The 14,857-nt window shown below is 43.5% G+C and overlaps 1 protein-coding gene across 2 annotated transcripts in view; it reads right to left on the reverse strand.

Moving 5' to 3' along the window:
• The window catches only part of Sobp (sine oculis binding protein homolog), a 170,685-nt gene that overhangs the window by 108,281 nt on the left and 47,547 nt on the right, over positions 1 to 14,857 (reverse strand). For both annotated transcript variants that reach the window (XM_026787490.1, XM_005363583.3), the window contains exon 4: positions 13,422 to 13,573. In XM_026787490.1, the coding sequence (XP_026643291.1) occupies positions 13,422 to 13,573 (152 nt within the window). The remainder of the gene's footprint in view (positions 1 to 13,421; positions 13,574 to 14,857) is intronic.

The following is a 14,857-nucleotide window of genomic DNA, read 5'->3' on the forward strand; positions in this document are numbered from 1 at the left end:
TCCGTACTGTCCCACTGAGCCCCACCATCTAACTTTTCTCAAAATGTGAAGGAATCCCAGTCATGACTCTCCAGATTCGTCACACAGTTTCTCTGTGTGTGGTGAGCAGGCTCATACATACGCAAGGGAATAGCTCTGAGAACCGTGTCCCTCAGCACAATCGTGGGTGCTCGTTGGGTTCTGTCAACACCTCTTCTGTCCATCAGAGATTTGGTCCCTCTGCCTTCTGGCACCTCAGTCAGTTTCTTGAATTCACTGATGATATCAGAAGATTCAAATGACCATGTAGGTTGTACCCACCCTTTATGAAATCTGTTCTACATCAAAAACTGACGCAGGACGGGAGCCACACCCGGCTTTGTACCATGTCCCTTCCGCTGCTCATTACCATACAGCCCAGCTCCTGATAGCCAGTGCCCACGATGGCGCTGAGAGTCCCCGTATCCGCTTGCTTTTTGAAATGTCATCCATTTGCCCTCTCCATTTCCCATTGGTCTTTAACACATCTTCCGAGTTCCTGAGACAGATTTTTCACTCTTCTGAAGGCTGCCTTTTTAGCACTAATAAAACTTTCATACTTGTCTGCTTAATCGCGCCAGCTTTACTGTCCCCTTTTTACTTTTTTTGTTTTTGGCTCAGAGGTATACGAACCATCTGTGCCTCTAAAACAGTTTGCTTAAATAGCCTCCAGGCAGATTTTATGGTTTTTAAGTTTTTTCCTTTAACCTTCAGCCTGCTGTTAGCCATTTTCATCACAGTTTTAAAAGCAGCCTCTTTTGGAAATGACTGTCACTCTGCGGGACTTGCAGGCGCTCCTGGAACTGGAGACAGGGCTGCCATCTCCAGCTGAACTGCAGGCCCCCTCGCAGCTCCCAGCCACCTGAGGCAGCTGCAGGTGTGGGCAGCCTCGGTAAGGGCCAGCTCCTCCATCTGGCGTCCCGAACGGCAAAGCAGACATCTCTCATTAGGAATATTCATGTGCACATCACCCAGTCAGGAACCGGGAAGGCAACATCTGAACTGCTTACCTGCCCGTTTGTCACTACAGAATTACCATCGTGATCCCAGGTACTAAAATTAGATGACAGGGGCGAACAAAGCACACAAAGAGAGGAGGGAGAATCCGTGTCTTCCTGCCAGACTACCGTGCCACAAAAATCACCCTCCGTCACTGTGGCAGGAGACATGCTATGCTCTTTGATCACTGTTGTCCAGTCTGGGGAGCTGAGTGTCAATCAGCATTGCTCTGTCTTAGGACTCATTACCAAACTTCCTATCTGCCCTTGCCTTAATGGTCACATGGCTATGGAGTCCTCTCTCTGGATACGCCATAACTGTCTCTTCTCCCAGCCCAGTCTGCTGGCAGGGGTGACTAAACACCTGTCCTCTTTGTGGTTCTTTCCACCAAAACCCACACGTGTCAAGCAGCAAACATCAGGCTCCAAACGCCGCCGTCCCTCACCCCTACCAGTGCGCTTTGCACCAATCCTTGGTTTTCATTGTTGCTTTTCTGACATAGTTGATCATTTAAACCGTTTCTCTTGCAATTGTCATTGCTCTTACTATCTCTTTACAAAGCGCCCCTGACTTTGGGCATTATGAGCTGTCTATATCCTCTATGAAATGAATTTTAGCTTATTGATCTTTGGCTAATACTACAAAACATGAAGCTAAATGAAAAGGCAGTGGAGGCAAGGTCAGCAGGTGAGCAGTGACCCCCAAGAGTTGATAGAATGAATAAAATAGATAGAATAAAATCACAAAAAAAAATGGATGCAGGAGTTAAAGTTTGAAGAACATTTTATTTGCTAGATTTTTTTATGTGAGACTGTATGCATACATGTATACGCAATGTGCACATGTGTGCATGTTCACATGTGCATGGATGTGCACATGTGAGCATACATATTTGCACACAGAAGTCAGAGGAGAATATTATATGTCCTTCTTCAGGTGCTGCCCTCATTTTTATTATTAAGACAGCATCTCTCTCTGGCCTAGGCGAGGCTGGCTGAAGAATTGCATGCAGAGGTGGAAATCTGCCATTTGCTCAGCACGGTAGCTTCTTCCTTCCACTTTCTCTTCACTCTTCAGATTCCACATCCAGCACATCTTCTGCACGGAACTTCCACATTCCCACTAGCAGCTCTCATGGCACGGTGCCCACACTATCCTAGACCTTGTCACAGTGAACTTTGCATCTGTGTTATCATTTAACCAAATGCCTGCAATCCTCGGGAGGGCAGGAACCAAGTTTTCGTTGGCCATGGGAGGCACAAGAACCATCGCAGTAGCTAACTCACGGTGTCGGCTTGGCAAATGTTTGGTGGAAGATTTGGAGATGGACGTTGTAAAGGTTGCAGCTTTCAAAGCCTTTCCTTTTGAGCCACCTAAACATGGTGCCTCCAGGGTCGAGAGCACACTTTTTTGGAACACTTCCCTTCCCTTCTGTTTAGCAGATAAGACTTAGAGCTACAGAGAAAGTAACTTCAGTGTGTGAGGTGGTGAGCTGTTGAAAACACAGCTCACCCCATCCACGTCTAGGCCAGAGCATTTGCATTTGCAGATAGCACCAGGCCAGACTAACCCAGGCCATTCACAATAATGAAAATACACATGTACAGGTTCTCTGTTTGACCTGTACCTTCTTTACTCTCCAGGAATAGAGATAAACAACAACTAAGCACGGAGATTTTGGGTCTGTATAATCCCATGTTCTAACATCTAAAAAAGGCAAAGAGAGTTAACTCTTTAACCCTGGTACTACAGCATTCTAAAAACCAGATTACACAAACAGCTAGTCCAGGGGTAGAAGTGGTTATTCATCTAAGCCACCTGAGTGTGAACGACAGCTTAAGCTTGTAATCCACATTAAGATTCCAGATTACATCAAGCAGACAATTCTAGACAGACAGCGCATTATATGTATCCAAGAAACCAACCTCATGAAATAACTTGAGATCACTGCTCTCTCTCTGTCTGGGTATGTGCCGCCCCTACCATGAGCCTGGGTCCACTCTCTCTCTTCCCAGACTGTCATTATCACAGTTACCCCTCTCTGTAAGCCTTTGGAGCTTAGGGGGAGACAAACACAAAATCAACATAAGAGGAAAGCTCAGATTTTCTCCATCTAACTAGAGAATGCTATGGCCCTCACCATAGCCCCTCATTCAAGGATAAGCCAGTGACGGAGGTGTGGACAGCGAGGGTGGAAAGTCACGACAGAGCCGCTCATTCAGGTGGATATGACAACAAGGAAATGTGCAGCCCTCATGGGCTAGTAGCCGCTCTATGATGTCTAAGCACTTGCCTTGGGATATGACCAACACTGCATGAGTGTTGCCGTACAAAAGATGGCAAAGCTAAAACAGTGGGGCCGTGGAAGACCACTAGACTGCTGGGTGAGGCTACCCCAGAGTAGGAACCAATTCAAGAGCACCGATGCCTTGTATTACACTGTATTATTTAAACCAGTCCTAGCTAGGCCTGACACGCTCTAGAAGTAGTTACCCAAGTACACTATTTTTTGCATAACATAAACTTCAAGTAATCCTTGTACCCAAAGATGATCCTGCAAAGTCACGGCTTCCTTTCGTTGCTTTGCTTCCAGAGGCAGCGTCTGAGAAGCCTGCGGGTGCCATTCTGTGGGCACTTGCCCTGGCATCCTCTGAGGCTGGGGGTGGACCCGTCTACACTCTAGCCAGCAGGGCCCATCCTTGTCCCTTTCTCCGCATCAGCTCCTCCTCCAAGGGAGAAACACCACTGAATGGGTTTGACTTTAGCTACTGGGAAATGTTTCATAATTACTAATGAATAATTCAGCAAATAAGGTTATTTTTAGTTTTCTATTACCAGGCACACCCAACTTTGATGGGAATTCTGTTGCCTTTCTCACTTTCCAAATCCCGTTTGTATGCAGGATCTTTAAATGAATCATTGCCTTAATGGAAGTTCAATCAGCAACGACTATTGGATCATTTCACTACCCTGCACAACAACTTCTGGGGGTTGCATTGCTCTTAGGATGAGACTCAAACGACCTCCTCTGTAGCTCCATGCTCTGGGCCCTTGGCCATCCACATCATTCATGCCCAGACACCCCACCCTTCCTGGGCTGTTCAAAACCGCCAAGCCTGTTTCTGCCTTACAACCTCTGTTTTCCTCCTCCTATTCCCTTCTGGCACCTTCTGCTTCAAGCCCATCGTACAACCAGCTTTGTCGCTGCCTTCTGTTCCACACACCACCTCCTCCAAGGTGACGTCAGTCATCACAAGATGCAAAGCACCCATCACTGTTCATCTCCTCGCTCCACCCTTTTCATAACATTTATCACTGCTGGAAATTACATTTATACATCTATCCACCCCACTGGGATATACCTTCTTCTGAGCGTTTAAGGCACAAGGCTTTTCTTTGATTCCGACATATAATTTTATTTCTTCTTCTTCTTTTTTTTTTTTTTTTTGAATCAGGATCTCCTGTAGCCCAGGCTGTCCTGGAGCTCACTGCATTGTCAAGGTTGACTTTCATCATTGTTCCTCCTGTCCCCACCTCCCACATGCTGAGATTACAGGCATGAGCCATCGCATCTGGATTTTAACCTTGGTTTGTTGTTGTTTTGTTGTTTTGTTTTTTGGGGGGTTTTTTTGGTGTTTGTTTTTTTAAACAAGTCCTAGAACTCACTCTGCAGACCAGGTTGGCCTCAAACTCACAGAAATCCGTGCACCACTACTGCCCTGTTTAATTTTTTGTAAACAATGATTAAATGAATAAGTAACAAATCTTAAGAGCGCTTTTTTCCCTAGACTAAAACAAATGAGAACAAGAAGGAGGCATTCACCTTCCACCAGCAAATCCCCCCTGTGCCTCACATCACGATACACACGGCATTGCGGCAATTTCAGCAGCACACACCTACAGACGCAGTGCCGGGCCATTGCATTCTTACAACAAAGCCACGTGTACAATCACAACTTTTCTTCATCTACAACTACAAATAACCCTATCAAGGCACATTACACGGTAATGTATCTTCTACTAGATCTATACAGAAATCACCACTTTATCGTGAATGTTGGTCAGATTTTAGAGGTCATAAGTATCTCAAAATTCCTATTACACATTGAGCCTCCAAAACACACTCAGTGGAGAGGGTGTGGCTTTTAACGCTAGAAAGCTAGTCATTCAGAAGTTAAAAGAGACAATTTAAAAATAAATTTAAAAGAAAATTCAAATTTATATGATTAAAACTACATGTAAAATATTTCATTTATATCATAAATTATTTTGCTGTAGAAGAATAATCATTTCAAAGTCAAGGCAGGTTTTTTTTTCCACAATCAAAAGTGGTTAAAGACATTTCAACATATTTATGAATGATTTCTCCTACATGCCTCTATGGCCTTCTCATAAATCACTATAATGTTTCCAAAGTACATTTGGAAGTAAAAAATTTACATCTACTAACTACATTTCCTCTATCTGGAGATGAATTAAGCAGAAAATACATTAATACTGAATTTATAGTAGAGTAGTTAACCCTTAACCATAACAAACTATCGAGGAATATTTTACCACGGAAGGATTAATCAGGGCTCTCTAACCTTATGCAATTTGACATTTTAGGGACTTAATCATGAGTGGATTTCATTCCCCTATTTACATTTCATTTGCAGGATAACTTACAAAGACACTGCACGCTCAAATAAACGCAACTCTTGAGCTTAATTGCATCTCTTTAAAAAAGGTTATTTTAAATAATATTACACAGCTTAAAACCAGTCCTCACTACCAGGATCATCTCATCTCTTGGCTAAATTCAGCAATCCAACAGTGAACAAGTCAGGCACAGTGGCATACCCTTGTAACAGCAGTTACAAAGGTGACCAAAGAAACAGGGCCACAAGTTCAAAGCCTACCTGGTCTACGCAGTGAGTTCAAGGCCAGCTTGGGCAACTTTATGAGATCCTTTCACAAGTAAAAATTGTAAAATCTGGTATATGCTTACCTAACACATGCAACTCCTAGTGTCAGGGACAAAACAGGAAGACAAAAAAACCGAACAAAAACTCACGTGAGCAAGTATCAGCCCTGACTTGGTAAATCTCAGCCTGAATCGGAGCAATGAGACAAATACTGGACTTTGACTTCCATCCCCAGACACTGATCATCGTGTGTCACTTACCAGGATGCTCAGCACACTACAGCTGAATCCAGGCAGTTTCTATGGCTTCATTAAACCATTGGTCAGCCTTCTCAGGTATGTAGCAGTGTACAGCCCTGCCTACAATAGATGTTTGCAAACCTCTCAAGGTAGTCCATTACCACACATTAGACTCCACTGTATACACAGTCACCCTAAGAGTGGACTGTAACATGGGGAATTTCTACTCAATCTGATATGCAGGAGCAGAAATTAATGGTTCTCTGAAGCAAGATTTTTCTTTATTCCATCCCAATAATAATATGAGGAGAAAGCCAGGAACCTATGGACCAAAGATTGATGCATAATCTGCCTAGTTCCTACTTTTACTTAGGTACTCAAAGCTACCCAGAGGTATTGAAATGAAGAGAAACTAAAAATAACCACAGGCACACCCAAAGCTTGGATCTGGTGTACATGACCTTGAATATACTAGGTTTTAGAACCAGATGCTGCAAATGTCTAGGGAAAAAAACAAACAAGCAAAACCTCTGGACTCATTCTACTACCTTAAAATATCTCCATCCAAGCCCCAGGACTCTTTAGCATTTATGTAGATATTCAACCTTTATAACCAAGCATGAATTAACAGTGTGACATCAATCCCAGGAAGACGCCTGACCACTTCCTCTTGGTTTCTCTGGCTAACTCACACAGGATGCCTAAACTTTCCCCTTCCTCTCTTCACCCCTAGGTCTTATGGTGCCTTCCTTTGGCAGTCAGGCAGAGAGGGGAACCCCGAACCTGAATGCAGGTTGTGAGGAGGGAGGCCATCAAAATGACTTCTCAGATAATGTGTGTGACGCTCGTTCTTCAAACAAATCTGAACCCCATTAGTAACAAGACAAGGAACGTGGTCATGCAAGTGACTGGATCAATAAGGAGAATAGATGCCCCGGATAAACAGACCCTTCCCTGGCTGCCTATTTACTGAACTGCACACTGCCCAAACAGACAGACCCCGAGCTCCAAATGTGCACATTCATCACCGCGCAGGAGCAGGCCCTGGGACACAATGTGGCTGATGCAACCTGACACTGTGGTTAATGTTAAAGCAGAGTGTGCTCTTAGAAGGATTGGATAATTACCGGCAGCTCAGATGAGAAGAACTTGATTTAAGTGACTAGCATTAGCCATCACCAGAAGGGTTAGCCAGAGATTTACCATGTCTGGAGCTTAACATCCCAGTGTACGTGGCAACAGCCCTACGTGTTTACTGATCAACAGGAAACTAGAGTCAGACTTATGGAAAATCCCCACTCCGCTTTCCATTCATTGAGAACACTGAGTCTTGAAGATATTTAGGGTCTTGATCACCTCCTCACTTTAATTTAAAATACTTGGTAGTATTCAGAACTCGGTATTCATTCTGGATAACAGGCTAGAATTTTTTTTTTTTATTTTTTCGAGACAGGGTTTCTCCAGGCTAGAATTTTTTGTTTCCCCTCTCAATCTCCGAAACTGTAGCCGATTAAAAACAGAAGTGTTTGCTAAGTCCTTCTTTTTAATACAAACTCACTTGTCCAAACGGATTTTGAAAAAAAGGGGGGGGAGGGGATCTCAAGGGTTCTGGTAAATCAGAAGACTCGGGCCTATACCCTAGATTTCAAGTGGCATTCCGGGTGCACTGTGTCCCACCTGCCTGAAGAACGTCTGTCCTGGATCCCCTTCTGGTTTTCCAAGGAAGCCTGTGTTCTAAGCTTTAAACCCACCTACACCTCATTCCACCTGCCAGGGCTTCCCTGCTCTTCCCACTGACGGTGTGCTTCCAGGGACCAGCACGGCCCCTCCTCTGCTGCTGCTCCCAGAGGCTCCCGTTTATAGCAGCTCACTAATATTCTACTCCATATTTGAAAACAGGAGAGGACAGGAAAGCAATTGGGGTTGTTGCTCTTTTCCCAGAGTTTTCAGAGGACACCCCTGTTTGCTCTGTCTAAAGGGAGCCCTCAGCCTCCAGTCTACTAAGGAAAGGCCTGTCGAGAGGACCGCCCTATGTTTTAAGCAGTAGGCAGGTTTACAGCCTTTGACTCAAGAGACTGAAGAACCAAGGTCATCCTCCTGCAGGCCAAGTGCAGACAATTTGATCTTGCAAGCTTCCCTAGGCCAGATAAAAGCCGGGGAATCTGCAGAACAACCCTAGGCTCCTGGCCTCATTTACTTTCAAGCCAATGTCCAAGCACCAAGAAAAATCAAGTGGTTGACCTGAGCTTCAGGCATTCAGAGGACATTAATTGTAAGTAACTTCTTAACGTCCTTCTCAAATCTTGGTGAATGATAGCCATTTTATAAATTAAATTTTGCAGGTGTTTAAAGGGAAAAAATTGGACAGGCTAATAGGTAGATTAGCCGAGCAATTTTTACACATTTCCTCTACACTACTGGGTTCTATAATTAAGTCTGAAACCAAGAACTCTTTTGTGTATGCTCAGGTTTAATTTTAAACAAGCAAAAAATAAAAACAAACTCAAACACCATGTGTATAAATAAAATCTAGCTACAAATAACACAATGATGATGCTATTTCCTGATGGGTCCCTCCAAAAGAGACCTCCAATAAAAGACTGGAAGGCATAAAGGGGTATGGGATGAAAATAAAATAAAGGCTTATTGCACAATACCCCCATAGAGTGTCTGTTTTCATGGCAGTTGACAAGGAACTGCAATGACATTATTTGCAAACATGTCCATCTCTAGCATCTATGATCTCTGCTATATGTCTCTATGGTCCATTGGGAGCATCAGCATATCCGGAAAAAGAATCTGTCTGTTCCTGTCTCAATTCATGGAAAGTAAAATGAAGAACCAAAACTTCGATGCTCTTAGGAGTTTGTGTTTATTAAATTTCCATTGCCATGCAGAACACTACAAACTTGAGGTTTGAACAAGGAAAGAAAACAGTCATCTATGGCTTACATTGGCCGCTTTTCTTCAGTTTTGATTTCCTGATTAATTTCTAGATACTAGCTTAGACAACAGGATATTTATTTCCCATGAAAAAGAAAAGAATATTAAATAAATTCTAAATGGAAAAGACTACTATTTGCAGTCTTGTTACTATTCTTTTTTAGAAAGATAATAAAAAGAATATTTTAAGCACTCTGCTATTTTACAAAGCAAAACTGATATTAAAAGGTTGAACTCAGGCTGGAGAGTTGGCTCGGTAGTTAAGAGCACTGGCTGTTCTTCCAGAGAACAGGTTCAATTCCCAGCAAGCACATGGCAGCTCACAACTGTCTGTAACTCCAAACCCGAGACAGATACGTGCAAGCAAAACACCCATACACACACAACAAACATAAAACAAACTAAGAGTAAAATCAAAAAAGGTCAAACTCAATGTTTCTGCATCTCTTGCAAAAACAGTAAGGATGCTTTGCAACCTCCCAACTTCTTATGAATCTTCAGGATAAAAACATTTTCATGTCCTGTTCCACTGTGGCCTCAAAAAGGGGATTGTTATCAGCCCTTTAAAAAGTTGTCCCTGTTTTGAACCTCATGAAAGAAGAGGCAGAAAAGGTGCAAGGGCCTGAGGGAATGGAGGACACCGGAAGAACAAGACCCTCAAATCAACAGAGCAAAGCTCATACGAACTCCCAGAGACGGCAGCAGATATACAGGCTTACAGGGTCTGTACTAGGTCCTCTGCATATGCAGTACAGCATTGATGTTAGTATTTCTATGGAATTCCTCGGTGTGTGAACAAATGGGTCTCTGATTCTTGTGCCTTTGTGTGTGTGGGGGGCTCTTTTCCTTCTGTTGGGCTGCCTTGTCCAACTGCAGTGTGATGGGTTTTGTTTTATCTTATTATATTTTATTTTGTTATGTTAAGTTGTTGTCTCTCAGAAGCCTGTCTTTTCTAATGAGAGACCAAAAGGCAGTGGACCTGGATGGGAAGGGAAGGGGGAAGGAACTGGAAGGAGCAGAGGGAGGGGAAACTGTAATCAGGATACACTGTATAAAAAAAAAATCTATTTTTAATGGGTGGGGGGAGTTGTCCCTGTCACAAATAATGGGATTGATGTGCCCTCGTTCACCCAATGCCCGTAGTCTACATAACCCTCCCACACTGGTTTAAATGTCTTTGCGTCAGCAGTGGAACCTTGTAGAAATTGGGGTTTTATAAGATACCTTATGAATTAACACCACACACATCTCAGAGCCAACATCCTGCAATGTGTAAACTTGTAGCTGCTTGAACTCCTTAAGAGAATATAGCTGTGACTCACGGGCCTCTCAAAGACTATTAGTAGGAGCAGCTTGCAAAATGCACGCTTGCAGCAACCCAAATAACTTCTACATAAAATTGAAGTTCAGTTTTAAATACACAATAACAGGTTAACTCGGCTTCCCCCTAGCTCACCTGACTTTAAAGGACCAAGCTTTAAGAGAGGTGAATGTGACGTGTTTTTTCCCCCTACTGACTGTGTCCCAAAGAAAACGAAAGACTGGAGAAGCAAATGAAATTTAAAGAGCTCATTTTCATGGGCCTTCATTTTGAGTGAGTGTTGGGCTATTTTTATCCTTTCTTTCTTTCTTTTTTTTTTTTTTTTAAGCAGCAACAACGCCATGCTGCCTGTATATGCAAGCATTTGTGACGAGGCGCGCGCAGGGACCCATGGCACAGCTGTCCAATTTACATTCACAAATGCAGGTGTTGCTCAGACACAAAGCAGGGGTCGGCTGAATACCGGTCCTAATTACCTACCTTGTCTATGAGAGTTTTCCTTTTAAAGTTATGCATGCAATTTGGGTTCAACTTGGAAGCCATTTTTAGATCCCAGCATGCTATCCAGCAAGAAATGGGCTGTCATTATAAAGCATAATTTACATGGCAGTTATTTTTACATTTTTAAAAATTTTACATTAATTTTACATTTAAATGTCTACTCTACACCTAAGACAAAGCTCTAATCTGTATATTCACTATTTACTGTTTTCCATCTCCTTCTCTGTATTTAGAAACACTGTTGTTATGTAGAAATGGGAAGGATTTCTTCCTCTTTCTAAGATGATGTCACAATCCTGACGCTGAAGACTAAGGACTTTATTAGATGATACAAGAAGAGATATAGCTATCTATCTGCCACCGTCTGCAGTGGGGAACACACTGAGGCTTATAACAGCAGTTCTTAGAGATGGCCGGATGCAGAGCTGGGATCTAATATGAGCCATTAGGAAACCTAATCCCTAAATGAAATGACCACAAAATCCTACCAGCTAACAGCAGTGCAGCAGCTGGACATGTTTATAGTAATACAATAGGATACTGTTTCAGAGGTAACACTCGGGGACAAAAGGACCCAGCAGGTAAGGGAGCACACTTATTTCTCTGTTTGGAAAAGCTGAACAGGCAGAGGTTTGGGATACACAAACGGGAAAGAAGACAGGTAATGTGTGCACTAAGGGGCCAGAGAGACCAGCAGGCAAAGGCACTGACCAAGTCAAACCACAGCAAGATGCTGGGCACCCATCCCAGTAGCTCCTCATGGAAAGCTCCTCATAGCAGGCCTCCCTTCAGCACTGATTTTGCCTTCTATAAATTCCCAATATTAAATCTTACCCTGGTTCCTATTATTCATCTTTCAAATATGTATGCTATGGAAGCTTACATTCAGTTTGATCTTAAACTTTTATCATGATATTTTACAAGCATATATGTATACACCTATATGTATGTATGTATATATACATATGCGTGTATGCATATTTGTATACACACGCACATATACTGTATAACATAGGACTCTTTTCCAATGGCTTCAGATGCCTCTCTTCAAAGGCTTACTACAAAGTAGTGTAGCTTACTTTACAAAGTCTAACTGTGTCACCAGGGTTGTGACAAATGCATCTTGCTTGGCCTTATTCTCCAGAAGCAGTCCATCAAGATTCAGATCCTTAGTCCCTCAGAATTCTAGAATGACAAGAAGCCCTGTTCTATAGCCATATTCTGGGGAGGAATGCGAAGTATTTTGTTGTGGTGAGTAGGGCTTTAAACAAAAGAAATCACTGGGCACACTCCCAGGGTCAATCTAGTGCTCAGCATTCAGAAAGGGAGCCTGGGCTCCTGGAGCTCACTCCAATCCCCACCCCAGGGAAAGTGAACCCCACTCCTGACCATTCCCAAAGACATCTGACAATTTCCTTACTTGCCTCCTAGTTCCAATGAAGCTCATGAGCCTAATTCTTACAGACTGCTATGAAAATTCCAACTGGCTGAACTCTGCAACCTAATTCTTCGGGCATTATGTTTCTTGGGCAAAATGGATGTGACTCAGATTTGCAGGCGATTGCATGCTGCAGTGGTGCTTGCAGTGCAGTGAGCCATGCTTAGCATTCAAGATTGCAAACGTTAGACTTTGAAAAGGCAGGTTCCTGCTGCAAGAATGGACAGGTTTTTATCTTGTATCACAGAAAGGGAAATGCAAGTGCTTAGCAAAATGTGTGCAGGTTTGTGAATTGCGGAAGTTTTACAGATCAATGAGAAATAATCAAGGCCTAGAAACTGACTTTGGTACTCGGTGGCCAAAGGCTTTTCCAGTTCTTTAGGGTTGGGATGTGAGTGTGCAGATGTGTACATGTGCTTGCTAAGACATCATACAGTCTGTTTCCCATCAAGAGTGGCTGATATATTATAAAAGGCCATTTTCGGACCTAAACTGTCCTTTTAAACAAAGCCAAGTGGGAACTGTAATTACGGCTCTTCCTGTGTTTATACACCACACTCTCAGACATGAGCTGTTCATCTCTGCCCCTCTTGTCAAGCTCAATCAACTTTAACACAGTGTGTCAAGGGAGGTTTGACAGTTTTTGTCTTGACTAGACTCTGTGAACCAGGTTTTGGAAAAGCAGCAGCTATATCCCCACTGTATGGGTATACTAAAGCCTCTACAGCTAGCGTCTCACTCTCCTGAGAAACCTCTGTCGTTTTTTCTCTGGTGGGCTCTGGACTGTGCCCTCTTACTAAGCCACCTCTGGTTAGGACAGTGGCTGGGATCTCAGTGTCTTCCTCGGATTCCACTCACCCTCTCAGAACTCAAACACCAAGCCACGAGAAACTGATAGACAAGTTGGGGGTCTCTTATTACAAAAAGTTAAGCATGACAGGAAGAAACGGACAAAACAAAATCAAAACACACAAAGGGGAGGGCCACAGTGTGTCCAGCTAGGGCTAGGAGGCGCATGCGCACGAGGTGGCCAGCGGCCTCACTAAGGTGCTTACCTTGTTTCTTTTGAAGTAGGCTCTCCGGCAGGCGGCAAAGCACTTCTCGCTGCAGAAGCTTTTCACCTCACTTCCCATACTCAGGGAATAGCGCTTGATTCCCACTTTCTGGCACCAGGCACACATTATTTGTACATTTGACACATCATCTTCTATAATAAAAGTATAAGAAAAACGTTCATATCAGAAGCAAACATCCGTTCGTATTTAGACACACCCTGACCCTGACAGAGCTCCCGGGGTTCGACTTGCAATTTCCGAACCTCACCATTTTCTGATAGAACAGGATGGCCAGTCTTATGGGGTGGAGCAGTAGGTACATTTGTTTGTTTCTCTCCTCAGGGGTATGTGGATGCTGATGTTTCCACAAGGCATTTTACTTAGAAACCAGAGCAACAACTACAAAGCTGCAAAAGTTCCAGGACTTCTTAGCCTCCTCTCAAAGTGCCTAGTCAATAGCCACAGTGAAAAACAAAGAGGCATGTAAAATAAACATCCCGTTTATTCAAAGGGCCTGCGGAAAGTCTTCAACATGGGCACTGGGTGGAGCGCTCTGTGCCATGGGAACCTGAGTGTGCCATGCAATGCCCTCGTGTGAACGTTGACAGTCGGGGGCCAGCAGTCCTCGGCATGTTCCCATCACAGGTAAGTGAACTGCGCTGTTGTTTCCTATTGCAGAATGATCCCCAAGTCAGCTGTCTCATCAAAAAGGGAGAAGTTGTAAATGGCCAGATCCTGGCAATGGGCAGCGGGAAGACCTGGCTTCCTGGGCACTCTCCTACAGTGAGCCTTCAGGCACAGGGGACCTCAGGGAAACACCAGCCTGATTTAGCATTTGATGTGGTGTCTGGGGCTTTGAAGAAGGGATGGTAATGAGGGTATGAGAGCATTCTTAGCCAGACTGGAGTTGGGGTGTCCTCTCAGCTCCTGGAAGACCCCTCAACCATGTCAACAGGTGCTCAGATGGGTTCTAGATGGCATGCCAATATTTTTAATATTTAAAACACTATATTGCATGTCCTTTATGTGAGAAGAAAAAACTTAGCCAGCACATGACTGTCACGTCCATTATTGCTTAAGACAGATGGGCGGTTAAAGCGAGCAAAGAGAATGAATCAAATTAGATATACTGGGTAAAGCACAGTGCAGACAGGGAGAAACTACAGTAGGGTGGAGTCGGTGACACTCAAATGCCTGAAACTTGGGAATATCGGTCTCTTTTAGGGAAATAAAAGATAATATTAGAAATAGTTTAAAATATTTTCTGGCTGCTTTTTAGGAGCTTTCACTATATTTTGAATAAAACACTTCATCCTTTCATTTGATTCTGTGTGTGTGAGTGTGTGTGTGTGTGTGTGTGCATGTCTGAGTGTGTGTGTGCATGTCTGAGTGTGTGTGTGTGCATGTCTGAGTGTGTGTGTGCATGTCTGAGTGTG

Source organism: Microtus ochrogaster, linkage group LG9 (genome assembly GCF_000317375.1).
Source record: "Microtus ochrogaster isolate Prairie Vole_2 linkage group LG9, MicOch1.0, whole genome shotgun sequence".
Taxonomy (NCBI): domain Eukaryota; kingdom Metazoa; phylum Chordata; class Mammalia; order Rodentia; family Cricetidae; genus Microtus; species Microtus ochrogaster.